This window comes from Centruroides sculpturatus, unplaced genomic scaffold, assembly GCF_000671375.1.
Source record: "Centruroides sculpturatus isolate CEXI.00-Female unplaced genomic scaffold, Cexi_2.0 scaffold928, whole genome shotgun sequence".
NCBI classification, from domain to species: Eukaryota; Metazoa; Arthropoda; class Arachnida; order Scorpiones; family Buthidae; genus Centruroides; species Centruroides sculpturatus.
Window position 1 is genome coordinate 33,628 of NW_019385137.1, and position 26,608 is coordinate 60,235.

General features: G+C 27.3%; 1 protein-coding gene across 1 annotated transcript in view; it reads left to right on the forward strand.

Moving 5' to 3' along the window:
- The first annotated feature begins 5,956 nt into the window (after window positions 1-5,956).
- The window catches only part of LOC111635300 (galactoside 2-alpha-L-fucosyltransferase 2-like), a 29,484-nt gene continuing 8,832 nt past the window's right edge, over window positions 5,957-26,608 (forward strand). Inside the window, exon 1 of the mRNA XM_023380230.1 lies at window positions 5,957-6,212. Coding sequence (XP_023235998.1) covers window positions 6,068-6,212 — 145 coding nt within the window. The 5' untranslated portion in view covers window positions 5,957-6,067. The remainder of the gene's footprint in view (window positions 6,213-26,608) is intronic.

The window sequence follows — 26,608 nt, forward strand, 5'->3', positions numbered from 1 at the left end:
TTTAATTTTAATTTATTAATAAGTTTTTTATTAAATTATTAAATTATGATTCACTTTAAATTGACATTTAAATAAATAAATGATAATTAACAATGCCGCCCAAGTTTTTATTTGTGCAATTAATAAATGTTGAAAATCTATTATATAAAAATTTGTAATGGTATTTTTATCCGATAAACTCCTAAACATTAAAACAATTTCAAAAATAAATTTCAATAATAATAATGGAGTTGAGTTACTTATCGATCACCGGACATTATACATATTCAAAGAATTAATACAAAAAACAAATTAGAATTTTTTTATATTAAATAATATTAACAGTTAATTAAATAAAGTTCTATCAAATAATATAAAGTACAATAAAAATATCATTAAAAAATTTTTAATAAAATTAAAATAATAAAAATATAGAAAATTATAACAAAATAATAAGAATTTACATGGATATAACTCTGTAAAAATTATAAAGATACTTTAAAATATATATTTTTTTTCCAGCAAAAAGCAATAGTTTAACAAAAAATAAAAATAAAAATAAAATAAACATGTGCACATCCACTTGTGTAAAACAAAAAACAGGAAATGTGTCATCATACAGTAGATAGCAAAAATGAAATAAAAAGTAACAAATATTAAAATGCTATAAAACAAAACTTAATTATAGGCATAATATAAATTTTAAATTTATTCAAGCATTTTTAAAAAGTTAAATCTAATTAATCTATATTAATTAAGAAAATTAAACATTTTTAAAAAAGATTTTCATGATTTATTGTTTAATTTGCAAAATGAAATGGTCTAGCCTTTAAGATTAAGAATTCATACAACACAAAAAGAAACCTTAGGAAAGACGATGATAACATTTTATTTAAGTTTTAAATAAGAATATAAAATAGTGTGGAACTTTAAATCAATATTAAATAATAACGAAATAAACACTAATTATGGTTTAAAGAATGATTTAAGTAAATAGAACTTTTAAATTTTCTGATATTAATTAACGAATAAAAAATAAATATTTTCTATAGAAGAGACCCCAATTTATATAAAATATTGTTTTACTTTTATTTTTTAAACAATGAAATATTATTAAAATTTTCATTTATAGATTCTGTACACTAAAACACAAAATATTAGATATGAAAAACGATACAGACATGACATGATATTTATATTTATTTATTAATCTGCCAAAAACTTGATATTTAAGTTAATATGCTCGAAATTGCCACATAAGGACTTAATTAAAATTTTTTTACCAGATTTTTAGCAAAATATTCAGTGAATATTTTGCTTACAAACTAAAAAAGTTGGCTCGTACTGATGAGATAGGAATGAGAAGTATTTTTATTCTTTTCTCAAAACTATTTCCCTTCCCACTTGTTTGGTTTAATGACTTTTTAATGTAATTATATTTTTTAAATAAATGCTTATAAAAGGCAAATTCAACATGTTGCAATATGTTCACTAAGAGTATACAGTATTATTATTCTTAATTTCAAAATTTATATATGACTGTATAAAACGATCAATGTAAAAAGTAACTTTTAAAAAATATTTAATTTTTAAATATTTTAAATAAGAATTTAAAATAGTGTAGGACTTTATATCGACATTATTAAATAAATAATAATTAAAGAAGCATTAACTAAAACGTAAAGAATAATTTAAGTAATTACATGGGTCAGTAAATACGATGTTGATGTAATCGGTCAATTCAGGTCGGTGAAAATATTTATTTTTATTACATTTAAAAATAAAATAAAAGTATATTAGAGATTAGAGGTTATATACAGGGGGGTTACAAAAGTAAGTATACAGTTACTATTATGGAAAAAAACATACAGAGAGAAAATAGGACGAAAAAACATTTATTCTTATGTACAAATTAAATCACAAATAAGGAATACGAACTAATAAAAAATAATAAAAAAAATAATAATGAACACTAAACATTTGTATTTCTCAGATTCTCAACTTTTGCACCCTCCTGTATTTCTTTAATATTAAACTATATTATAAAATTTAAAAGAATATACTCGTATTTTGTGAAAAATCCTATTTGGCATACATTATAATAATAAATTTAATTTGCTTTGCATGAATAGCTGAAGACTCGTGAGTTATAATTTACTCAATCTTAGTCTATATATTAATTTAATTTAATTATTTTAAAAAAGTAAGAAAATATCATATGATACTATACATTTTAAATTTCAAATAATTTAACTATGATTAGAATTTTTAATGTATCACTTAAATTACAATATATACAGATGATATACCTTTTTTTAAAGTATTAAATAATTTCTATTTATCATATTTTATTATCTTTTAAATTAAATAAAAATAATAAAATGTGATATGAATTTTAAGTGCGTTTTTTTATAACAGTTCTATTTCTGTACAACAGAACAGATGTTTTATTTATTATTTGAAAGATGATAATTTTTACAAAATAACCTGACAATATTGAATTTTGGGAGAAAGTTATTTATCCCTAATATCATATCTAGATTAAAAATAGTTATTATAAACAGATATGCTGTTCGTCATCTACTCATACGGATGTGCAATAACGTTCTTTTTTTATTGATCGTTATCAATAAAAAAATGACTAATAAAAACACTTTATTGCACATCCAGATTCAATATTTTAAGGAAGAAATTCAAATTTATATTAAAATCCATTACAATCATCTAACTAGTAAAGTATTGTAACGAGAGCCCATTTTATTTTACTTGTAAATAACTAAATACAAAGATATAAATTTTGAATTATTTATATTATAATATACAAAATTTATCTACTTTAACATAATTTATACTCAATAACAGCTTATTCGCAGCTTATTTTTCCATGTTATTCAATAATTTACTACATTTGGGGATTGTTTATAACATTCAAAATAATTAAATAAATTATTTAAAAAATTATTCGTACTATTATGTCATAAATTATTTAATATAAATTAAAGAAAATTAATTTAAAACCTCAAAATTTCTTTAAAATATTACAGTAAGAATATGAATAAAAATATGTAATAAGAATTAAAATTTATATTTTAATGTAATTGTTTTTTTTTTATTTTAAGGAAACGTCTTTTTTAGTTTGCAAATAATATAAAAATAAATAATTTTAATTAATCGATGCCATATGCATTTATGAAGAGAAAAAATAAATATTTTAAAATATATTTTATATAAATTATTAAAATTCATGTTAATTACAGTTATCGCCATCTTTCGGATAAATTTTGAATTAAATTAATTATTTTTTAGAAAATTATTGTAGCTACTTATTTGTTTAAAAACCTAGCTTAAATAAATCATAATATTAATTTAATATATTGAATCTAGAATATTTTAAAGTTAATTAATAACAGAATAAATTTGAAAGAATTTTTTTTGTTTTTAAATTACTTTAGCATTTTTATTTACGACCGAAATATTTAATTCTCAGTGAAATAAATATGTAAACACAGTGTTAAGCTCAGGATTTATTTTACTGATGTTTGAAAAAATCAGAATATAAGCTTTAAACTGTATTTATACAGTTATTTTAAAGATGTCTTAAAATTTTGTTTCGTGATAAGTTTATTATTACTTATCACGAATACAAATTTCCACGAAAAATACAAGAGTTTTTATACTGCTTGTTTTCTCTACTTTATATGAAATTTCCTTTTTTTTATTCTTATGAATGTATTTTAATGTACTTTCGATTTGTTTTCAAGTATTTTTTTTTACTGATCTACTAAATCGATATCTTCAGCAGTAAGCCAATGCATCTTTATATAGCCTAGGCCTACTTTCTTAATTTACTCTTGAAATGTTTTTTATTGACTTATTTAAGAAAAATATTCTTTAGAGTATTTTCTTAAAATTTAAAACTGTATATTAAACATTCTTTTATTATATATATTTTTTCACTTTTTATGTTTATTTTTGAATGTTGGAATATGTGATGATAAATAGAAATACAACTTTCATTGTTAAATAGACGTTCCTTTGCTGTTCATTATGTTATCATCATTTAAATATTAAACAGTAAATTTTACAGGTTAATGTATTAAAAGACTATTTTATTAATAAATATTACAAATTTATTACATATACAATATAAATCCAAATAACAAATATTCCTTTTACATAATCGTATATTTGATATAGAAATAATAATAATAGTCTAATAATAATAATCACAGTTATTATTATTTTTTAAAATAAGATTCGATTTTTACATATGAGGTAATTAATTGACTGAGTATTGCTGTTGCACGATTCGTTTAATTCGAAGAACGTAATGCAATGTAAATTACATATAGGCTAAGTTAAAGATTTGCTTTTGCTGTTTGCGCTAAATATAACAGGTTGTGTCAAATTGTCGAAATTTCATTATTAAATTATTAAATCTGGTTAAAATCAATTGATTCATCGTGAGAAGATAGCCACGCGATTATCAAATCTCATCCTAACATACTTAAAAAAAAAGGATGACATGTCACGTTACATCGTGTTACATTACTGCGTCACATTGTTAGGAAGAGCGTTGACATATTAAATTGTAATAATTAAATTGACATATAAAAATATTAAATTAGAATATCAATCCCCCCAAAATAGTGAAAGAATGAAGGGAAACTCACATATCAATTTACAAAACACACGAAGCGCCAAACATTATCTAAATATATAAAATTACTTGTCCTGACTGACTGACTGATTGATTCATCATCGCTCAGAGCAAACCGCTGAACCTAAAAAGGTGAAATTTGGTGCACAGTTAGGATACGTCATGAAAACGCATACTAAGAATTCAGGGGGAGAGCATTAATGCTTAACCTGAAGAACGGTTTTGAAATTGATTCCCATAGTTTCCCTTAAATTGATAACATTTCAGACATTGTTATAAATATTTTTATATACTTCGATATTTAACCAAACGTTCGAACCGTTTTAAATTGGAATTTGTTATTGCATATTGGTTCGATTATAGAACGATTGTAAACGTTCCAGAAAATTGATAAAATTGAAAATAGTTCGTTTGATTCTCGGCAATTCTCATCATTCTCAGCGGTAGATGTTATATAACAATTAATGGTTGTTGTATATACTGAATATAAATGGGGTTTGCTTACAAAACCCCCGCGGGTGAAGTCGCGGGAAACAACTGGTTTAATAAATAAAGCACTTCTTATTATATAATACACCAACTGTCATTACTGCCATTATATAATTTATACCATATTGCATATATAAGCACGTATATTATATATTGCATTTTATAAAATGAACGAAGTTTTATATTTTTATAACTTTTCATCAAAATTCAATTTATTTGAATGTAAAAAAAAATTCATGCATATTTTTAGAAAGTTGATTGTATAATCATCAAGTGAAAAAGGAAAATTATTTTAAGAGCGAATGTATTGAATTATCAAATAATATATTAAAATATTACGAATTAATTTTATAAATTTCAGAATACGCATTTATAAATTAAATTAAACATTTTTATATAATATACTCATTTTATTTTAGTCTAACTAAATGATTAATACATAAAAAATGTTTGATTAAATTTTATAACAATAAAAATCATAATTATTACAAAGGCCTATAATGTTTGGTAAATTAATAGAATTCATAATAACATTTTTAAGGTAAAAAAATGTTATTTTAATTAATTTATTTCAATTTTTGGCAATTCATATTGTAAAAATAAATAGAATAATCAAATTAAAAACAAAAACAAAATTTGAAAAATAATAGAATTAAATCATCTTCAAGTGTAAATTATAAACTATAAATATATTTTATAAACTTTAATTATATATTATTGTATAAATTCTATATTAAATTAGTTGAAGAATAACTCACCAGAGGTCGTATAATAATATTTATATTTATAACTCCGTTCGACTGATTGTTAGTTTATTGAACACGACACTGGCTTGAACATTTTTGACAGAGACAGTTTTTGTTATTGATGTTAATATCATTTTGTCAAAGGATAATAAAAAATAAAAAGTAATTTATCATCATCACACGACGATAAAACATGTTTAGGAGAAGTTCTATCAAGTATTTGGCATCAAAAATTTTACGACGAGGATATACTTTTTTCATTGTAATTTTAATTGTGATATGCATAATAAGCGTTCCCAAATATCAAAACTACAGAGAAACACTTCGAATTAATGAAGGTAAGTTCCAATTTATTTGCATAATTTGATTAATATTAACAATTGGTCGAAAGTTTACAAGTGTTTTAGTGGAAAGTTTTAAATGCAAAAAAATGGCTATAGAAATTATTATATAAGTTTATTATATATATGACTCTACTAGAATATACGTACGACTCTAACTAGAATATATTAAGTGTTTTACTACTACTAAAAATATTTAATTAAAAATATATTTTGAATGAAACGGATATTAAACTAACAATAAAATAAATAATGCAATTTTTAATTGAATTTTTTTCTTATTGAAGAAGTTTTTCTGAGACTTGTTGAATTGTAGCCTAATGTTACTAAGACTGTATAAATTAATAATTAATTATAAAATAAAACGAAATATAATATATACTTTTTCTATTTTAACTCTAAATGATCAGAAATATATTATACTGTATTTAATTGTCAGATACATTTATCAGTATTTATTTATTTATTTTATTTACATTTGAAATAATAACATTATTTATAACAATTATAATCACACATAATAATAATATATTTTTTATTCGTGAGTGAAATAAAATTTAATTTTTCAACATCCAATTCATTAATAAATCATATACTAGGGGAGATCCTTGTACCTTGGGACACCTTGTACCTTGGGACAAGCTCGTCATTTGAAAAATAATATATTGAGAAGTAGTAAGTAGCGATATCTAGTAGCTATTTCATTACAACATTCAGGATGCATGACGTAAAGTCGGCTATTTTGACTAGTTTTAACGCTGTGACACATTGTGTGATTTTTATAGGTGTTTGTTTTTTTACAATCCATTTGGATCTTGGTTTTAATCGAAATATTTTGAGGCGAGTAATTTAATTAAGGTACAGTTAGTTGATAACCACATTCGTAACCACTTATTTTAATAAATAACATTGGATTTCTGTAATTCAAAAATTATAACCATACTTTGTTATAAACAAGAGAAAATTGTACCTTGGGACAGTGAATTTTTTGTACCTTGGGACTGTCCCAAGGTACAAGGCGTTGCTTTTCTCAACTATTTATTTAATATTATTATGTTTACTTTTGTTGTTATGTTTCTGTTGGCCGCGAAGAAAAAGAATGAAGTGAATAAAAATGTTAAATTTGTTAAAAAGGAAGTTTTTAAGAAGAAAAAAGTTGAAGTTAGTAGCTCTGCGGATGAAATTTCTGTGAGGATCTTAGAGACTGACGACTCATGTGATGAAGTTCAAGAGTAAAATAATTGTGTGGGATGCGGTGAAAATTATTTTACTACTGTACTTTGAGCACAGAAGACTGGATTCAATGCGTTACCTGTCGATTCAGGGTGCACGAAGATTGCACCATTTTCGAAAATTACTGTCAGAAATGCGGTATTAATTCTAAAAAATTTAGTACAAATGTAATATTTGTGACCTATATTTGTAATGACTATTCTTTTTCATAATACAAAAATGAGATTATTTTTGGTTTTCAATCATTTAAATGCCTTCTACAGAACACTTAAGCTTTATACTTACCTGCATTTCCAGCATATAAACATTTTTGTTAACTGATAAAGCTAATATTGTTATAAAGAAAAAGACTTGGATAAACTATCTTTTTTTCATCTTGCGGAAGTTAAGATTTACAAAAACGTTAGGATTGTTCGTGTCCCAAGGTACAAACATTGGTGTCTCGAGGTACAATCATGGATTGTACAATCATGGATTGTACCTCGGGACAAATATCTGCAAGTAATTATTTGACATTTTCTCATAAACAAAATAGCATAGGGTCAAGTGTTGCACTATATATAGTGATGTTATTAATTACTAATAGAAATATTCAATAGTCATAGCTAAAGATCAATTAGAACTTAAATTATGAAAATTTAAAGAAAAGTGTCCCAAAGTAGAAGGATCTCCCCTATATACCACATTTTCGCGGAATGACTGGCATGCTGGTCTATCCAGGGGGAGGGAAGAATGCCGGCTTAATTGTAACTACACATCCCTCCATTAAAAAAACAAATAAGTTACGTCACGTAAAAACGAACGAGTTTTTATTCTAAAACTGTGTGAAACTGCCAGTATTATATTAAAAAACTATGATTATATATTCAATTTCTCCATTTTGTCTTCTAACGATGTAAAATACTCTTGGAATTCCAAAAGTGCTCTTTTTATGTGTATTTTACTGTTATTTGATTCTAAAACCCAAAAATCATACTAAATTTAAGAAACTCGATGGAAATTAGCTCAGCTTACACCGATTAACATCGGTTTTGTGTGAAATTTGAGAGGAAGATGGTATTTTTAAGGTCAGGGTAAATGGTCAGTGTAGCCCACTAACCACCACTACTACCAATGTCAACAAACCATTGATTTTTTTTATTACTTTTAATTTTATATTTTAGTCGCAGTTTAACCTGCATGCTGGTCGCCCCCTTTTAAATGCGGCATGCCGATCATTCCGCAAAAATACTGTATTTACGTACAGTACATATACATTTTTAAACTATAATATATTTTGTATTTAAGATTAATCTGGATTTTTCTGATACTGAACTATAAAAGTTATCCAATATCAAGAAAATTTTTGTAATCGCTCCTACTGATAATACCACTGTCATATACTGATAACAATAACCGTCTGTTCTGAGTTATTGCTTCTAATATTAAGAGGTTACGTTAAAGAAATTAAAAATATATATAACTTGAAGATTTATTAATTAATTTACTCGAAAATAACGATAACTATAATTGAAGTTCTGATTACAATAAACAAAGTTTATAAGTATATTCAAATTTAGTGTTTTGGGATATGCTAATTCTGATAGTATTAAACGATTCAAGTTCGTGAGTAGGATTTTTAAATCGATGGATTTAAAAATACTATTTTTTAATAACGTAGTTTATTAATTTTTACAGTTTAGTTATGTAGATTAACACAATATAGTAGACTGGAGGACAGTACAGTACAATAGATGAACTTAACGGGTACTATAAATAAGTTATAAATAAATAAATAAAAATTATATACAAGTGATAACACTTCGAAACGTCGAAAGAAAAATATCCAATGATCAAAATGTCGAAAGTCATATGATCAAAATATGGAGATTTGCTTATTTATGACTTTGTTTTTGGGTCATATTTCAAAATTTACTAAGAAATAATTATATTAAAGGTTAGTCTCGCAGATGACAGTTAATTGTTGAAAGTTCTCAATTAAGAAATTTTAAATTTATTCTAAGGAGCTTCACTCGTTCGCTGTCTTATTCCCAATATAGATTATTTGTACAAAAATTACGTGACGATTCGTCGATTCCAGTCACCTTTTCTACTTTTATTTTCCATATCGTGTATATTGCGTATCTATAAACGTCTAGTTAACCTTTTATCTGTATATACAGAACTATATATTTTTTCTGTAAATCCGTCTACTTGCAGGAAGATCTACACAGTCACTTTCTCTTGAGCGAAACCCGAGGAACGAGTTGTATCCGGATGAGGGAAGACTGTGTAGGTCTTCCCTTATCCGGATACAACTCGTTCCTCTTTCAACAAATTTCATGATAAACATTACGAAAAACAATTTCAACAAATCTTTTTTAAAAATAAAAGAAATATCTAGTTATTTCATTTCCAGTTTTTATAAATTTAAACATGTCGTCCGAATGTGTAGCAATAAACTTTCTTTATATTTTTAGTTTTTAATAGTCTTTGCCTTAAAAAATAAAAATAAATAAATAAACGAAATAAAATTTCAAAATAAATAAATCAAATAAATAAATAAATAAAAAACAATATAAAAAAAATTTGGGGTCTTGCGTGTTTGTCATTTGTCCGTCCGTTTGTCTGGTCTAGTTTGTCATTGTATTCATTTGTTTTTTCGCGCTGTCTGTCTAGCTGTTTAGTAGTATTAAGATTCGCACTCACATTCAGTTTCATTAGCATTAAGTAGTTATAAGTCTTCCTACTAACAGTCACTTGGCACTAATTTCTACACTTAGCTATTCGTGGCAGCACTGAATCATTGGTGTTCGCTACACTCAGGTTTTCTTTTAGACCCTTCGGGGGACTACGGCCTTGCAGCCTAAAAACTGCACGCCAACATCAAACATAGAGGGTACTGTAGCCATACGTACGCCGTTCAGAGAGATCCTACCTTTCCTACCTCCTCTCCCTCCTTCTTCCCCCCTTTCCCTTACCCTCTTTTCCGCCAGCTAAACATTTCGTGTACGGCCGAAATTTTTCTTGTATATATGTATCGTTAGGTTGACAAAATTGTCAACCTAACGATACAGCGATAGGCTCTTTACATTGAGAATTTTTGAATACCTTCAGCCATAACTTTTCCACACTTCGTTCATGCATTTATCAGTTAATTCTTGCCAAGCGAAGTCGATATTTTCTATGGCATCCATGTCACGCTAATGTCATATTTTTTTCCAAAATTGCACGAAACAAACATAGATTTAAGAAAAGTACAGCGCTATGACGAATTGCTACCTTTTTCTGATTGGTTCGTGTTCGTAAATAATCGTATTATATACGAATCAATGAAATGCCGCGATAATTTAAATCGGCGTAAATTTTGAGCTTTTTTTTTAGGCTTCGAGCAGACCGCGTTATATCGAATTAAGCGGGATCTTATTTTATTAAATTAAATTTCCTTGACGTTGTATGTTTGGTAAAGCATTTCGTTTACTTCATCGCAGTTAATTCAAAATCTGTTATGATATAATTTAATGTTAAATCATGATCTACAGCAATTTCTGTAATAGCTCTGAATAAACTAATATAGTCAAATTTTATTCGATGTGTCATCAGCGCAAATAACAAATGTTTCAAAGGCAGGTGCATAATTTTTATACTAGTCTATCTCCAAAATAAGAAGGCCCCACCAGTGGCCAAGCGGTCTTCGTTCCCTGAACACTGGGATTTCTCCGCGTCTGTAACGCCTAAATAGGGGCCAGTTTTCCTTAAAAAGACCTCCCGTTCTTTAGCAATACCATAATTTTACTGTATTTTCAAATTGTTTAATCGCCCTAACTTTTAAATTAGATATCAATTGTTATATGCTTAGATATCTTAAAAATACAGTTAAATAACTTTAAACTCTATATTATGTATAGTCTACTAACGAAATATCGTATAAATCTACTTTCTAATTTTGAAAAGATTTTTTAAAAATTAGGGGTCGACTTATACAGCGAGTATAAAATGCATACTTTTACGAGAAAATAATTCAAAAAGTTTTCTTTTTTATAGATTTAATTACACGCATCTAGAAAAATTATTAACATGTAGGCTATACAAGGTGACCGGTAACTGCTGGTAATAAATGCGTACACGTATTTTATAACTAGAATCTAAAATTCTCAACAAATACAGATAATAAAACACAGAAAAGGAGTTAGAGCTTATATTTTACTTTCTTATATTCGAGATGTTAAAAATGGCCACGACTGTCGTGGAGTAGCAAGGAATTTCAAATGATCCCAAAAATAAAACTGAAGTAAATTTGAATCAAGTGACGTAAAAGGTACTTTCTTAAAATATTAAAATAAGAGGCGCTCCATTGTAAAGTAACTACATACTTATTTTCCATGCTTTCTAACAACTTCAAAAAAATATTTTTTTGCCCAATTCATTAAAAAAACTCGACACGATTCTCCCGAGAATCTGACAAAACAAAGGCCAAATTGATCAATCGTGAATTGATGTTGGTGCCAAGATGGCAAAACTTGGTATGAATTGTTCTCAGTCTAACTATGCTGGTTATGAGAATTGAACATACTGTTTCTTGTAAACATTGAACAAAGAGAATATTGAACAAGAACAGAGGATTTTCCATGAAATTATGCTAAACCTACTAGCAGTACTCTAATCTAGATGGAAAATGCATCGGATCACGCTATTACGTTGATCGTTGCTACGTTTCAGGTTTATTGTCCGGCTAGGAATGGCGCTAACTTTGCATATGTTTCTCTAAGCATGAAAATTAAATAGGTTCTAACTCATGGATTATATGAACTGTATATTGGGACTTTTAATTTGAATACGCGAATAGTATTTATTGCCAACGGTTATGGTTTACCCTGTATTTTTTCATATATTGTCAGTTTATCATCTATTTAATTATTTTTATGTTTTCATTAATAATGTAAAACATAACAACAAAAATATACTCATTACTATTCTTTAGTAATTAACAACTATATTCCGTATATTGCTTAAATGTTTTTATAGTTTAATAATTTTTAAATATAAATAATTAATTATAAATCGAAAACCCAAATTTCTTCACCGAGAGATTATCTATACTTTTTTTTATTTTACCATTCTCTAATTTTTTTCTCAAGATTAAAATCATTAATTTCTGGTGGAAGTATTTTAAAATCCTTTTTCAATGTTAAGCGTCATAAAAAAAAGTCATTCTGATAAAATAAGCGAAATCAATTTATGTTAATAAGTTTATTAAGAATGTAAGGGTTCAAGTTACAATTTCAACAATTCTAAAAATATCTAAAGTTTAAAAATACAATAAAATGAATTCTTAATAATTATTTCTATAAGGGGGAAGGCACTCCGATCTTCACAGCTGCTGGCATCAAGATTTGTATAATTGCTAATAATTGAAAAGTGCTTAATCATATTCGATTAAAATGAATAATTTTAAGTTAATTCTACTACTGTTGTTAATCTCCGGAATTGAACTAAATCCAGGTCCGTTGTAGAAAATACCAAGAGAAGTAAGCCAACTCTAAATCGTCAGAAGCAATTAACTACTAACGCAAATCTATCGAAATTGGAGACAAACCTTATTACTAATTACACATAAATAAGAAGAAATGAACCTCAAACTCAAGCAGGTGAGAAACTTAATGCAAACTCTCCGTTGGAACTAATATCTACGAAAGTAACAGACATTTCAACAACAGACCTATGGCTAAAAATAGTAGACCTAATTACTACCAGTAACGATAAAATGGTGAATCAGTTTTCGTTAATTCGAGAGGAAATTAATACTATTCATAGTGAAATAATTAATTTTAAAAATGAATTGCAACTGGTTAACGAACGGAATGAAAAGATGGAAATAGAACTAACCAAATTACAAAATTATGATAATTATTTCTATAAAAATAACTAAAGAACAAATTATTCTATGACGAATTGATCAAAATGACGGATTTTGCTCTGTATATTGAAAATTAAACATTCGATCACCTGATGTCAATCTTCACCTTTTATCGTGTAAAGTTTTAAACAGTCTTAGAATGATTGTTCTTGGCTTGAAGTTTGCCCTTGAAACTTTATGAAGTGTTATTAAAATAATCGACAGAAAAAGTATTTTATTGGTTTGCTTATCAAAATTTTTTTATTTACTTAAAATAATCTTTGAAAAATAATTTAGTTTAGACTATATTTATTTCAATGCTGAGATACAGTTATTAATTATAATAGTGTTTTCGTATCTTATTGTAGACATAACATTTCGATAAATTTCGATATAATCTGTCTGTGTATAAAAAATTTGACCTACAAAATATCTAATAAAATTTGAATATGTTCATATTAGTAGGCACGCAGCGCAAGTATGCCCGTAATATATACATGATACAATCTGTGTTAACTTTCATTTATATTTCCATATGGAGTGTATTTGTTTTGTTACAGTTAAACAGCTATAAAATCTTTATGCAACGCTTTTTATATTTTTCAGCCACCATCCGACCCTCTCGTATGCCTCCATAATAACATAAGTCCAAACGAACATGCCCACCCCTAAAATTACGTAACGCATATTCTCGATCGATCCACTTAATTGTACTAAGGAATAATACACAACAGGGTACTGAACGTTACATTATTTTATTAATTATTCACAAAGCAGTGACAAACAGTACAGTTTGCCATACAACTCTTAAGAAACAAAAATTAATCATTGTTACTCAAGAGTGGAGATCCTAGCATTATGTAACGTTTTTGTTAGTATCCCACATCTTTGTAACAAATCGTTGCGATTTCATGTATACCCATCCAGCCATATTTGCGTTTTCGTAATTTAAGGACATTATAAGTCCCTATATAACAATGAAAGAACAAAATGTTGTAATCGAAAAATCCGACAACCAGTTGCATAACTTTCCCGGCAAAAAATATTTATGATTTAGAAATACTAAGACACATCAGTACAAGTTAAAATTGTGTGCAGTACCATCCGTTATAAATTTTTATTTAAAAATAACTTTTATATTATTAATTTATTATAAAAAAGAAATTAATAATATAAAAGTTATTTTTGCCTTTTTATAGGCAAAAAGCTTTCTTTTAAGGCTAGAGGTAATTTTTAAAAACTAAATGCCAATAGCGAATAAAAATCTTTATTCAGTCCGACCCCACCACCAGTTCCGATTCAGTCCCGAGATATGATACGTTATCATTCTCTATCTTGCCTCTCGATCTGTAACCACCAAAATTTAATAGCATAAATGGCCCTTTTATACAAGTTACCAAGCCAAACTTCGCTTCTTAATACTTACATCATCCTGAGATATTAATTGAAATAGATGTCAACAACATACATATCCTGAAATATTTTTCTTTTTTTTCTGACAATTTTGGGTTCAGGAGTCTCAAAACATCGATATTTGCAAAAAACCAGGAGGGTCAAATTTGACATGATTACAATACTTTCCCGTGTTATATATATAACAGCAGGAGAAGTAAGACACAGAGCGGATCAATATACCTATAATAGTTAACAAGAATAAACAGAAAATTGAATGTCGGTAATTAGTCAGAGAAGGAAAGTCAACAGAAAAATGCTATAAAACATAGATATAGATATAGATATATATTTCGTGTCATATCTCGATGGTAAACAAAGTCATTATCAAATTGTTTTCAATGTCTTTAATAAAATAATTTACTTAAATTTCTTATGACTGCTGTTAATACAGTATATGAATATTACAAGGTAATGGAATGTATAATCAAAGCTGTGTATTCTAAATGTACTGAAGAGGGTCCCTTAATAGGACCGAAATGCATCTACAGTAATTAAATAAAGAGAAGTCATTAGCTAATAGCTGTGTGTTAGTCTACCGCTAAATTTAAAATTTATATTTTTCGTGCGGACTTATAGAGACCTTGTAATATTCAAAATAATTTACGTATAAATAATGCAGGTATAAATTTATAAAAGTATAGTACTAAACTTTAGAAAATGTGGATTTGAAAATTTGCTAATTTGAAAAACTTATAAGTCTATAAAAATTGAAAAGTTAAGAAAAAAAAAATTATCCAGCAACGCGTTGCTTAACTTTCCCAGCAACATTTGGTGGCACCATCTGTTATGATGTTTTATTTTTAAAATTTTATATTTTTAATTATTATAAAATGGCAAAAAGCTTAATTTTGACAGCAGAGATGGTTTTATAAAAGAAATTATAAATGCTAATAACGAATAAAATCATTATTAAGTGTGACCCTACTGGAAATACACACTGTTTATCTCTCCATTCCCTCGACCTTTACTCACCAAAATTTAATAGCATCAATCCTCTTAATATACATACCTCCCTGCAAAATTTCAGAAATTATTGACAAAAAGCACCGGAGTTATTAACCTTCAAAGAGGGCGATCAAATCGTACCTCCCACACACAATAACATTCATAGGAAAAAAAAACTTTTTTGCATTTCTCGAAATTTCAAGGTGTCCTGAGTCCAAAAATGTAAAAATTTGGAAGGGGGATCAGATTTTGGCCGATCGCCATACTTTGTTATGTATAACAGAGGGGAAAATAATAACTAAAAGTTATAAATACTTTTCTTTAAAAACAAGAACAATTTTAACGTGAACTTTTAAAACATTATAATAAAAATTTTCATAATTAAAATAAACTATTGAGGCAAAATTATTAATATAATTTTGTAAAAAAATATGACGTAAACTAAAAATATAGTGAAAGCTGTTTATATAGTTTGATTCTTATAATTCTTTTAAGTATGCCATAATTTAATCTTACGTAATCATTAATTTACTATTGTTTATCAATAAATTTATCTCAAAACTGCAACAATTTGAAAAAATTGTAGTCCTATAAATTTCCACTGTCGTACGTTCGTCCGTCTTTTTCTTAATTTCGAGAACGGAGTTAGATAGATGAAAGACGAGACCAGATATGGACAACTTAGGAGCAGAAGGCCCCGATTAACTATAACCGAACTTCCAGTTTGAACCAGAAGTCATATTACTTCAATTCAAAATTTTTCCTGAATGGATTTAGACAGATGATCGGCACGACTTCATTCTTAATAGGAAAATTATGATGTACAGGGACAAGACTACTAATTTGAGATCAACAGCATACATTTTAAATTAAATTAATTAAAAATACGATTAAAAATTGCAGTCCGGTATTGTGACGATGTCACAATAAATAATTGCTCGTTCATATTAGAAATTGATTCATGTTAAAATTAATAAACTAAATTATCATAAATAAGATTTCGATTACTATATTATTAAAACTTGAATCAATCCTTAAATCGATTTATTAAAGTATAGTGTTGCTACAACAGTGAAGTACTGGTGCTTGTGGAACTAAATACGAAATATGAAAAATAATAATAATGATACTTTTACAAAGAAACACTTTTATGACTCTACAATGTTGACGAAAAGTAAGCTTTTTAAGTGGTTATTATCGATCTTGTGGCTATGTGCTGTACAGTACTGCATTTTGTTCTTCGAAATGAGAATAATTTGCTATAAACGACATCTAATTTTATTTGTAAAATAAATCCTAAAAGTAATCATTTAGGATATAAATTAACGAAATTATTTTATAACTTGAATTGTAAATTAATTAAATTCTTGATATTAATAATTATTATAATAGGACGTATTGATGAAGATAAATTTGAGTTTCTTTAAATGAAAGGAAGCGAAGTTCTTTACTTAAATTAAACTTTTAGCTGTAAAATAAACGAATGCACATAGCACAAGCAAGAATAGAATTCGTTCTTTTTAAGTGTTAAAAATATTAAAAACCGATTTATTAATACATTCATTAGTTATAATTTAGAAAATTCAAGAATTTAAATAAACTATTTTATATTTTAGGAATTTAATATTCATTTAATCTTTACTCTTATGTACTGTAGGCTACTATATATTATAAACTACTATATTTTGTACAGTACGTTCATTTAGATAGAACTTTATCGATCATATAAGTAATACAAAGAAACATCACTGGTACTCGTTATTTAAATATTCATAATTTTAAATAAATACTCATAATTTTTCAGATAGAAAGAGTAAATTAATCATTATTTTATGAATTTTAATTCTTAAGTCTACTTTTATACGTAATATATATGCAAAAATTCTCATATAATCAGTTAAAATACGATAGTCATTCATCGTACAATAATTGCAAAATGTTCCTAGAAAATAATTTCCGTTTCTTGTCCTCTTAAAAGAAAAAAAATTCAATAGTCTATAACTATAAATAGGAAAAGTATTTTAAAAATTATGTTTTAAACATTACTTTATAGTAATTTCTATTTCTGACTATTCGTTGAAAAACATTTATCTCTGTCGAAATTCATCTAGTAAATGGTTCTTTGACCTTACAGGTGTGAAATAAAAATTTTACTTATGTTGTTATTCGACTTTCCTATTCATCACAATGATTAATAGTACATGAAAGTACATTAAACTAATTTATTGTCATGTACAGCCGTTCACTATCAAATATTATCAATAATAATGTTATCGAAAAACATCATTGTAATGATGTATAACCGTATGAATCTGATTAATGATATTCCTCACCGACGTAAGAAAGATTATTAAGTCAAACTTAATACAGGTATCCCGCGTATAACACGGTAGTTACGTTCCAAAAGACTGCCATGTTATTCGAATTCGTGCTATACGAAAAGGACTAGTGAAAACATAGGGTTACGTTTCAGAAGTTAGAAAAAGTATACTATTCTTTTTCGTTACTAAGAGAAATATGTTCATTAAACCAATCGATAATTTATTTCCAATCAATAGTTAATTAACAATCATAATTGAAAGTATTGTATTTTGTGTTAATATTAATTTTAAACGAGGACGTTTTCTTTTTACAAAGTATCGTCGTCAGCTTGGCTTTTTTGTTGATCTTGATCAGAAGTATCAGCAACATTTTCATATTTTTTATTTTATGATAAAAATGTTTATGAATGACAAAATAAAAATGTTATTAATCGAAAATTTTTTCTAGCGAGTCACGTTTATTCAGTTGAGTNGTTTGTCTGGTCTAGTTTGTCATTGTATTCATTTGTTTTTTCGCGCTGTCTGTCTAGCTGTTTAGTAGTATTAAGATTCGCACTCACATTCAGTTTCATTAGCATTAAGTAGTTATAAGTCTTCCTACTAACAGTCACTTGGCACTAATTTCTACACTTAGCTATTCGTGGCAGCACTGAATCATTGGTGTTCGCTACACTCAGGTTTTCTTTTAGACCCTTCGGGGGACTACGGCCTTGCAGCCTAAAAACTGCACGCCAACATCAAACATAGAGGGTACTGTAGCCATACGTACGCCGTTCAGAGAGATCCTACCTTTCCTACCTCCTCTCCCTCCTTCTTCCCCCCTTTCCCTTACCCTCTTTTCCGCCAGCTAAACATTTCGTGTACGGCCGAAATTTTTCTTGTATATATGTATCGTTAGGTTGACAAAATTGTCAACCTAACGATACAGCGATAGGCTCTTTACATTGAGAATTTTTGAATACCTTCAGCCATAACTTTTCCACACTTCGTTCATGCATTTATCAGTTAATTCTTGCCAAGCGAAGTCGATATTTTCTATGGCATCCATGTCACGCTAATGTCATATTTTTTTCCAAAATTGCACGAAACAAACATAGATTTAAGAAAAGTACAGCGCTATGACGAATTGCTACCTTTTTCTGATTGGTTCGTGTTCGTAAATAATCGTATTATATACGAATCAATGAAATGCCGCGATAATTTAAATCGGCGTAAATTTTGAGCTTTTTTTTTAGGCTTCGAGCAGACCGCGTTATATCGAATTAAGCGGGATCTTATTTTATTAAATTAAATTTCCTTGACGTTGTATGTTTGGTAAAGCATTTCGTTTACTTCATCGCAGTTAATTCAAAATCTGTTATGATATAATTTAATGTTAAATCATGATCTACAGCAATTTCTGTAATAGCTCTGAATAAACTAATATAGTCAAATTTTATTCGATGTGTCATCAGCGCAAATAACAAATGTTTCAAAGGCAGGTGCATAATTTTTATACTAGTCTATCTCCAAAATAAGAAGGCCCCACCAGTGGCCAAGCGGTCTTCGTTCCCTGAACACTGGGATTTCTCCGCGTCTGTAACGCCTAAATAGGGGCCAGTTTTCCTTAAAAAGACCTCCCGTTCTTTAGCAATACCATAATTTTACTGTATTTTCAAATTGTTTAATCGCCCTAACTTTTAAATTAGATATCAATTGTTATATGCTTAGATATCTTAAAAATACAGTTAAATAACTTTAAACTCTATATTATGTATAGTCTACTAACGAAATATCGTATAAATCTACTTTCTAATTTTGAAAAGATTTTTTAAAAATTAGGGGTCGACTTATACAGCGAGTATAAAATGCATACTTTTACGAGAAAATAATTCAAAAAGTTTTCTTTTTTATAGATTTAATTACACGCATCTAGAAAAATTATTAACATGTAGGCTATACAAGGTGACCGGTAACTGCTGGTAATAAATGCGTACACGTATTTTATAACTAGAATCTAAAATTCTCAACAAATACAGATAATAAAACACAGAAAAGGAGTTAGAGCTTATATTTTACTTTCTTATATTCGAGATGTTAAAAATGGCCACGACTGTCGTGGAGTAGCAAGGAATTTCAAATGATCCCAAAAATAAAACTGAAGTAAATTTGAATCAAGTGACGTAAAAGGTACTTTCTTAAAATATTAAAATAAGAGGCGCTCCATTGTAAAGTAACTACATACTTATTTTCCATGCTTTCTAACAACTTCAAAAAAACATTTTTTTGCCCAATTCATTAAAAAAACTCGACACGATTCTCCCGAGAATCTGACAAAACAAAGGCCAAATTGATCAATCGTGAATTGATGTTGGTGCCAAGATGGCAAAACTTGGTATGAATTGTTCTCAGTCTAACTATGCTGGTTATGAGAATTGAACATACTGTTTCTTGTAAACATTGAACAAAGAGAATATTGAACAAGAACAGAGGATTTTCCATGAAATTATGCTAAACCTACTAGCAGTACTCTAATCTAGATGGAAAATGCATCGGATCACGCTATTACGTTGATCGTTGCTACGTTTCAGGTTTATTGTCCGGCTAGGAATGGCGCTAACTTTGCATATGTTTCTCTAAGCATGAAAATTAAATAGGTTCTAACTCATGGATTATATGAACTGTATATTGGGACTTTTAATTTGAATACGCGAATAGTATTTATTGCCAACGGTTATGGTTTACCCTGTATTTTTTCATATATTGTCAGTTTATCATCTATTTAATTATTTTTATGTTTTCATTAATAATGTAAAACATAACAACAAAAATATACTCATTACTATTCTTTAGTAATTAACAACTATATTCCGTATATTGCTTAAATGTTTTTATAGTTTAATAATTTTTAAATATAAATAATTAATTATAAATCGAAAACCCAAATTTCTTCACCGAGAGATTATCTATACTTTTTTTTATTTTACCATTCTCTAATTTTTTTCTCAAGATTAAAATCATTAATTTCTGGTGGAAGTATTTTAAAATCCTTTTTCAATGTTAAGCGTCATAAAAAAAAGTCATTCTGATAAAATAAGCGAAATCAATTTATGTTAATAAGTTTATTAAGAATGTAAGGGTTCAAGTTACAATTTCAACAATTCTAAAAATATCTAAAGTTTAAAAATACAATAAAATGAATTCTTAATAATTATTTCTATAAGGGGGAAGGCACTCCGATCTTCACAGCTGCTGGCATCAAGATTTGTATAATTGCTAATAATTGAAAAGTGCTTAATCATATTCGATTAAAATGAATAATTTTAAGTTAATTCTACTACTGTTGTTAATCTCCGGAATTGAACTAAATCCAGGTCCGTTGTAGAAAATACCAAGAGAAGTAAGCCAACTCTAAATCGTCAGAAGCAATTAACTACTAACGCAAATCTATCGAAATTGGAGACAAACCTTATTACTAATTACACATAAATAAGAAGAAATGAACCTCAAACTCAAGCAGGTGAGAAACTTAATGCAAACTCTCCGTTGGAACTAATATCTACGAAAGTAACAGACATTTCAACAACAGACCTATGGCTAAAAATAGTAGACCTAATTACTACCAGTAACGATAAAATGGTGAATCAGTTTTCGTTAATTCGAGAGGAAATTAATACTATTCATAGTGAAATAATTAATTTTAAAAATGAATTGCAACTGGTTAACGAACGGAATGAAAAGATGGAAATAGAACTAACCAAATTACAAAATTATGATAATTATTTCTATAAAAATAACTAAAGAACAAATTATTCTATGACGAATTGATCAAAATGACGGATTTTGCTCTGTATATTGAAAATTAAACATTCGATCACCTGATGTCAATCTTCACCTTTTATCGTGTAAAGTTTTAAACAGTCTTAGAATGATTGTTCTTGGCTTGAAGTTTGCCCTTGAAACTTTATGAAGTGTTATTAAAATAATCGACAGAAAAAGTATTTTATTGGTTTGCTTATCAAAATTTTTTTATTTACTTAAAATAATCTTTGAAAAATAATTTAGTTTAGACTATATTTATTTCAATGCTGAGATACAGTTATTAATTATAATAGTGTTTTCGTATCTTATTGTAGACATAACATTTCGATAAATTTCGATATAATCTGTCTGTGTATAAAAAATTTGACCTACAAAATATCTAATAAAATTTGAATATGTTCATATTAGTAGGCACGCAGCGCAAGTATGCCCGTAATATATACATGATACAATCTGTGTTAACTTTCATTTATATTTCCATATGGAGTGTATTTGTTTTGTTACAGTTAAACAGCTATAAAATCTTTATGCAACGCTTTTTATATTTTTCAGCCACCATCCGACCCTCTCGTATGCCTCCATAATAACATAAGTCCAAACGAACATGCCCACCCCTAAAATTACGTAACGCATATTCTCGATCGATCCACTTAATTGTACTAAGGAATAATACACAACAGGGTACTGAACGTTACATTATTTTATTAATTATTCACAAAGCAGTGACAAACAGTACAGTTTGCCATACAACTCTTAAGAAACAAAAATTAATCATTGTTACTCAAGAGTGGAGATCCTAGCATTATGTAACGTTTTTGTTAGTATCCCACATCTTTGTAACAAATCGTTGCGATTTCATGTATACCCATCCAGCCATATTTGCGTTTTCGTAATTTAAGGACATTATAAGTCCCTATATAACAATGAAAGAACAAAATGTTGTAATCGAAAAATCCGACAACCAGTTGCATAACTTTCCCGGCAAAAAATATTTATGATTTAGAAATACTAAGACACATCAGTACAAAGTTAAAATTGTGTGCAGTACCATCCGTTATAAATTTTTATTTAAAAATAACTTTTATATTATTAATTTATTATAAAAAAGAAATTAATAATATAAAAGTTATTTTTGCCTTTTTATAGGCAAAAAGCTTTCTTTTAAGGCTAGAGGTAATTTTTAAAAACTAAATGCCAATAGCGAATAAAAATCTTTATTCAGTCCGACCCCACCACCAGTTCCGATTCAGTCCCGAGATATGATACGTTATCATTCTCTATCTTGCCTCTCGATCTGTAACCACCAAAATTTAATAGCATAAATGGCCCTTTTATACAAGTTACCAAGCCAAACTTCGCTTCTTAATACTTACATCATCCTGAGATATTAATTGAAATAGATGTCAACAACATACATATCCTGAAATATTTTTCTTTTTTTTCTGACAATTTTGGGTTCAGGAGTCTCAAAACATCGATATTTGCAAAAAACCAGGAGGGTCAAATTTGACATGATTACAATACTTTCCCGTGTTATATATATAACAGCAGGAGAAGTAAGACACAGAGCGGATCAATATACCTATAATAGTTAACAAGAATAAACAGAAAATTGAATGTCGGTAATTAGTCAGAGAAGGAAAGTCAACAGAAAAATGCTATAAAACATAGATATAGAAGATATTTCGTGTCATATCTCGATGGTAAACAAAGTCATTATCAAATTGTTTTCAATGTCTTTAATAAAATAATTTACTTAAATTTCTTATGACTGCTGTTAATACAGTATATGAATATTACAAGGTAATGGAATGTATAATCAAAGCTGTGTATTCTAAATGTACTGAAGAGGGTCCCTTAATAAGACCAAAATGCATCTACAGTAATTAAATAAAGAGAAGTCATTAGCTAATAGCTGTGTGTTAGTCTACCGCTAAATTTAAAATTTATATTTTTCGTGCGGACTTATAGAGACCTTGTAATATTCAAAATAATTTACGTATAAATAATGCAGGTATAAATTTATAAAAGTATAGTACTAAACTTTAGAAAATGTGGATTTGAAAATTTGCTAATTTGAAAAACTTATAAGTCTATAAAAATTGAAAAGTTAAGAAAAAAAAAATTATCCAGCAACGCGTTGCTTAACTTTCCCAGCAACATTTGGTGGCACCATCTGTTATGATGTTTTATTTTTAAAATTTTATATTTTTAATTATTATAAAATGGCAAAAAGCTTAATTTTGACAGCAGAGATGGTTTTATAAAAGAAATTATAAATGCTAATAACGAATAAAATCATTATTAAGTGTGACCCTACTGGAAATACACACTGTTTATCTCTCCATTCCCTCGACCTTTACTCACCAAAATTTAATAGCATCAATCCTCTTAATATACATACCTCCCTGCAAAATTTCAGAAATTATTGACAAAAAGCACCGGAGTTATTAACCTTCAAAGAGGGCGATCAAATCGTACCTCCCACACACAATAACATTCATAGGAAAAAAAAACTTTTTTGCATTTCTCGAAATTTCAAGGTGTCCTGAGTCCAAAAATGTAAAAATTTGGAAGGGGGATCAGATTTTGGCCGATCGCCATACTTTGTTATGTATAACAGAGGGGAAAATAATAACTAAAAGTTATAAATACTTTTCTTTAAAAACAAGAACAATTTTAACGTGAACTTTTAAAACATTATAATAAAAATTTTCATAATTAAAATAAACTATTGAGGCAAAATTATTAATATAATTTTGTAAAAAAATATGACGTAAACTAAAAATATAGTGAAAGCTGTTTATATAGTTTGATTCTTATAATTCTTTTAAGTATGCCATAATTTAATCTTACGTAATCATTAATTTACTATTGTTTATCAATAAATTTATCTCAAAACTGCAACAATTTGAAAAAATTGTAGTCCTATAAATTTCCACTGTCGTACGTTCGTCCGTCTTTTTCTTAATTTCGAGAACGGAGTTAGATAGATGAAAGACGAGACCAGATATGGACAACTTAGGAGCAGAAGGCCCCGATTAACTATAACCGAACTTCCAGTTTGAACCAGAAGTCATATTACTTCAATTCAAAATTTTTCCTGAATGGATTTAGACAGATGATCGGCACGACTTCATTCTTAATAGGAAAATTATGATGTACAGGGACAAGACTACTAATTTGAGATCAACAGCATACATTTTAAATTAAATTAATTAAAAATACGATTAAAAATTGCAGTCCGGTATTGTGACGATGTCACAATAAATAATTGCTCGTTCATATTAGAAATTGATTCATGTTAAAATTAATAAACTAAATTATCATAAATAAGACTTCGATTACTATATTATTAAAACTTGAATCAATCCTTAAATCGATTTATTAAAGTATAGTGTTGCTACAACAGTGAAGTACTGGTGCTTGTGGAACTAAATACGAAATATGAAAAATAATAATAATGATACTTTTACAAAGAAACACTTTTATGACTCTACAATGTTGACGAAAAGTAAGCTTTTTAAGTGGTTATTATCGATCTTGTGGCTATGTGCTGTACAGTACTGCATTTTGTTCTTCGAAATGAGAATAATTTGCTATAAACGACATCTAATTTTATTTGTAAAATAAATCCTAAAAGTAATCATTTAGGATATAAATTAACGAAATTATTTTATAACTTGAATTGTAAATTAATTAAATTCTTGATATTAATAATTATTATAATAGGACGTATTGATGAAGATAAATTTGAGTTTCTTTAAATGAAAGGAAGCGAAGTTCTTTACTTAAATTAAACTTTTAGCTGTAAAATAAACGAATGCACATAGCACAAGCAAGAATAGAATTCGTTCTTTTTAAGTGTTAAAAATATTAAAAACCGATTTATTAATACATTCATTAGTTATAATTTAGAAAATTCAAGAATTTAAATAAACTATTTTATATTTTAGGAATTTAATATTCATTTAATCTTTACTCTTATGTACTGTAGGCTACTATATATTATAAACTACTATATTTTGTACAGTACGTTCATTTAGATAGAACTTTATCGATCATATAAGTAATACAAAGAAACATCACTGGTACTCGTTATTTAAATATTCATAATTTTAAATAAATACTCATAATTTTTCAGATAGAAAGAGTAAATTAATCATTATTTTATGAATTTTAATTCTTAAGTCTACTTTTATACGTAATATATATGCAAAAATTCTCATATAATCAGTTAAAATACGATAGTCATTCATCGTACAATAATTGCAAAATGTTCCTAGAAAATAATTTCCGTTTCTTGTCCTCTTAAAAGAAAAAAAATTCAATAGTCTATAACTATAAATAGGAAAAGTATTTTAAAAATTATGTTTTAAACATTACTTTATAGTAATTTCTATTTCTGACTATTCGTTGAAAAACATTTATCTCTGTCGAAATTCATCTAGTAAATGGTTCTTTGACCTTACAGGTGTGAAATAAAAATTTTACTTATGTTGTTATTCGACTTTCCTATTCATCACAATGATTAATAGTACATGAAAGTACATTAAACTAATTTATTGTCATGTACAGCCGTTCACTATCAAATATTATCAATAATAATGTTATCGAAAAACATCATTGTAATGATGTATAACCGTATGAATCTGATTAATGATATTCCTCACCGACGTAAGAAAGATTATTAAGTCAAACTTAATACAGGTATCCCGCGTATAACACGGTAGTTACGTTCCAAAAGACTGCCATGTTATTCG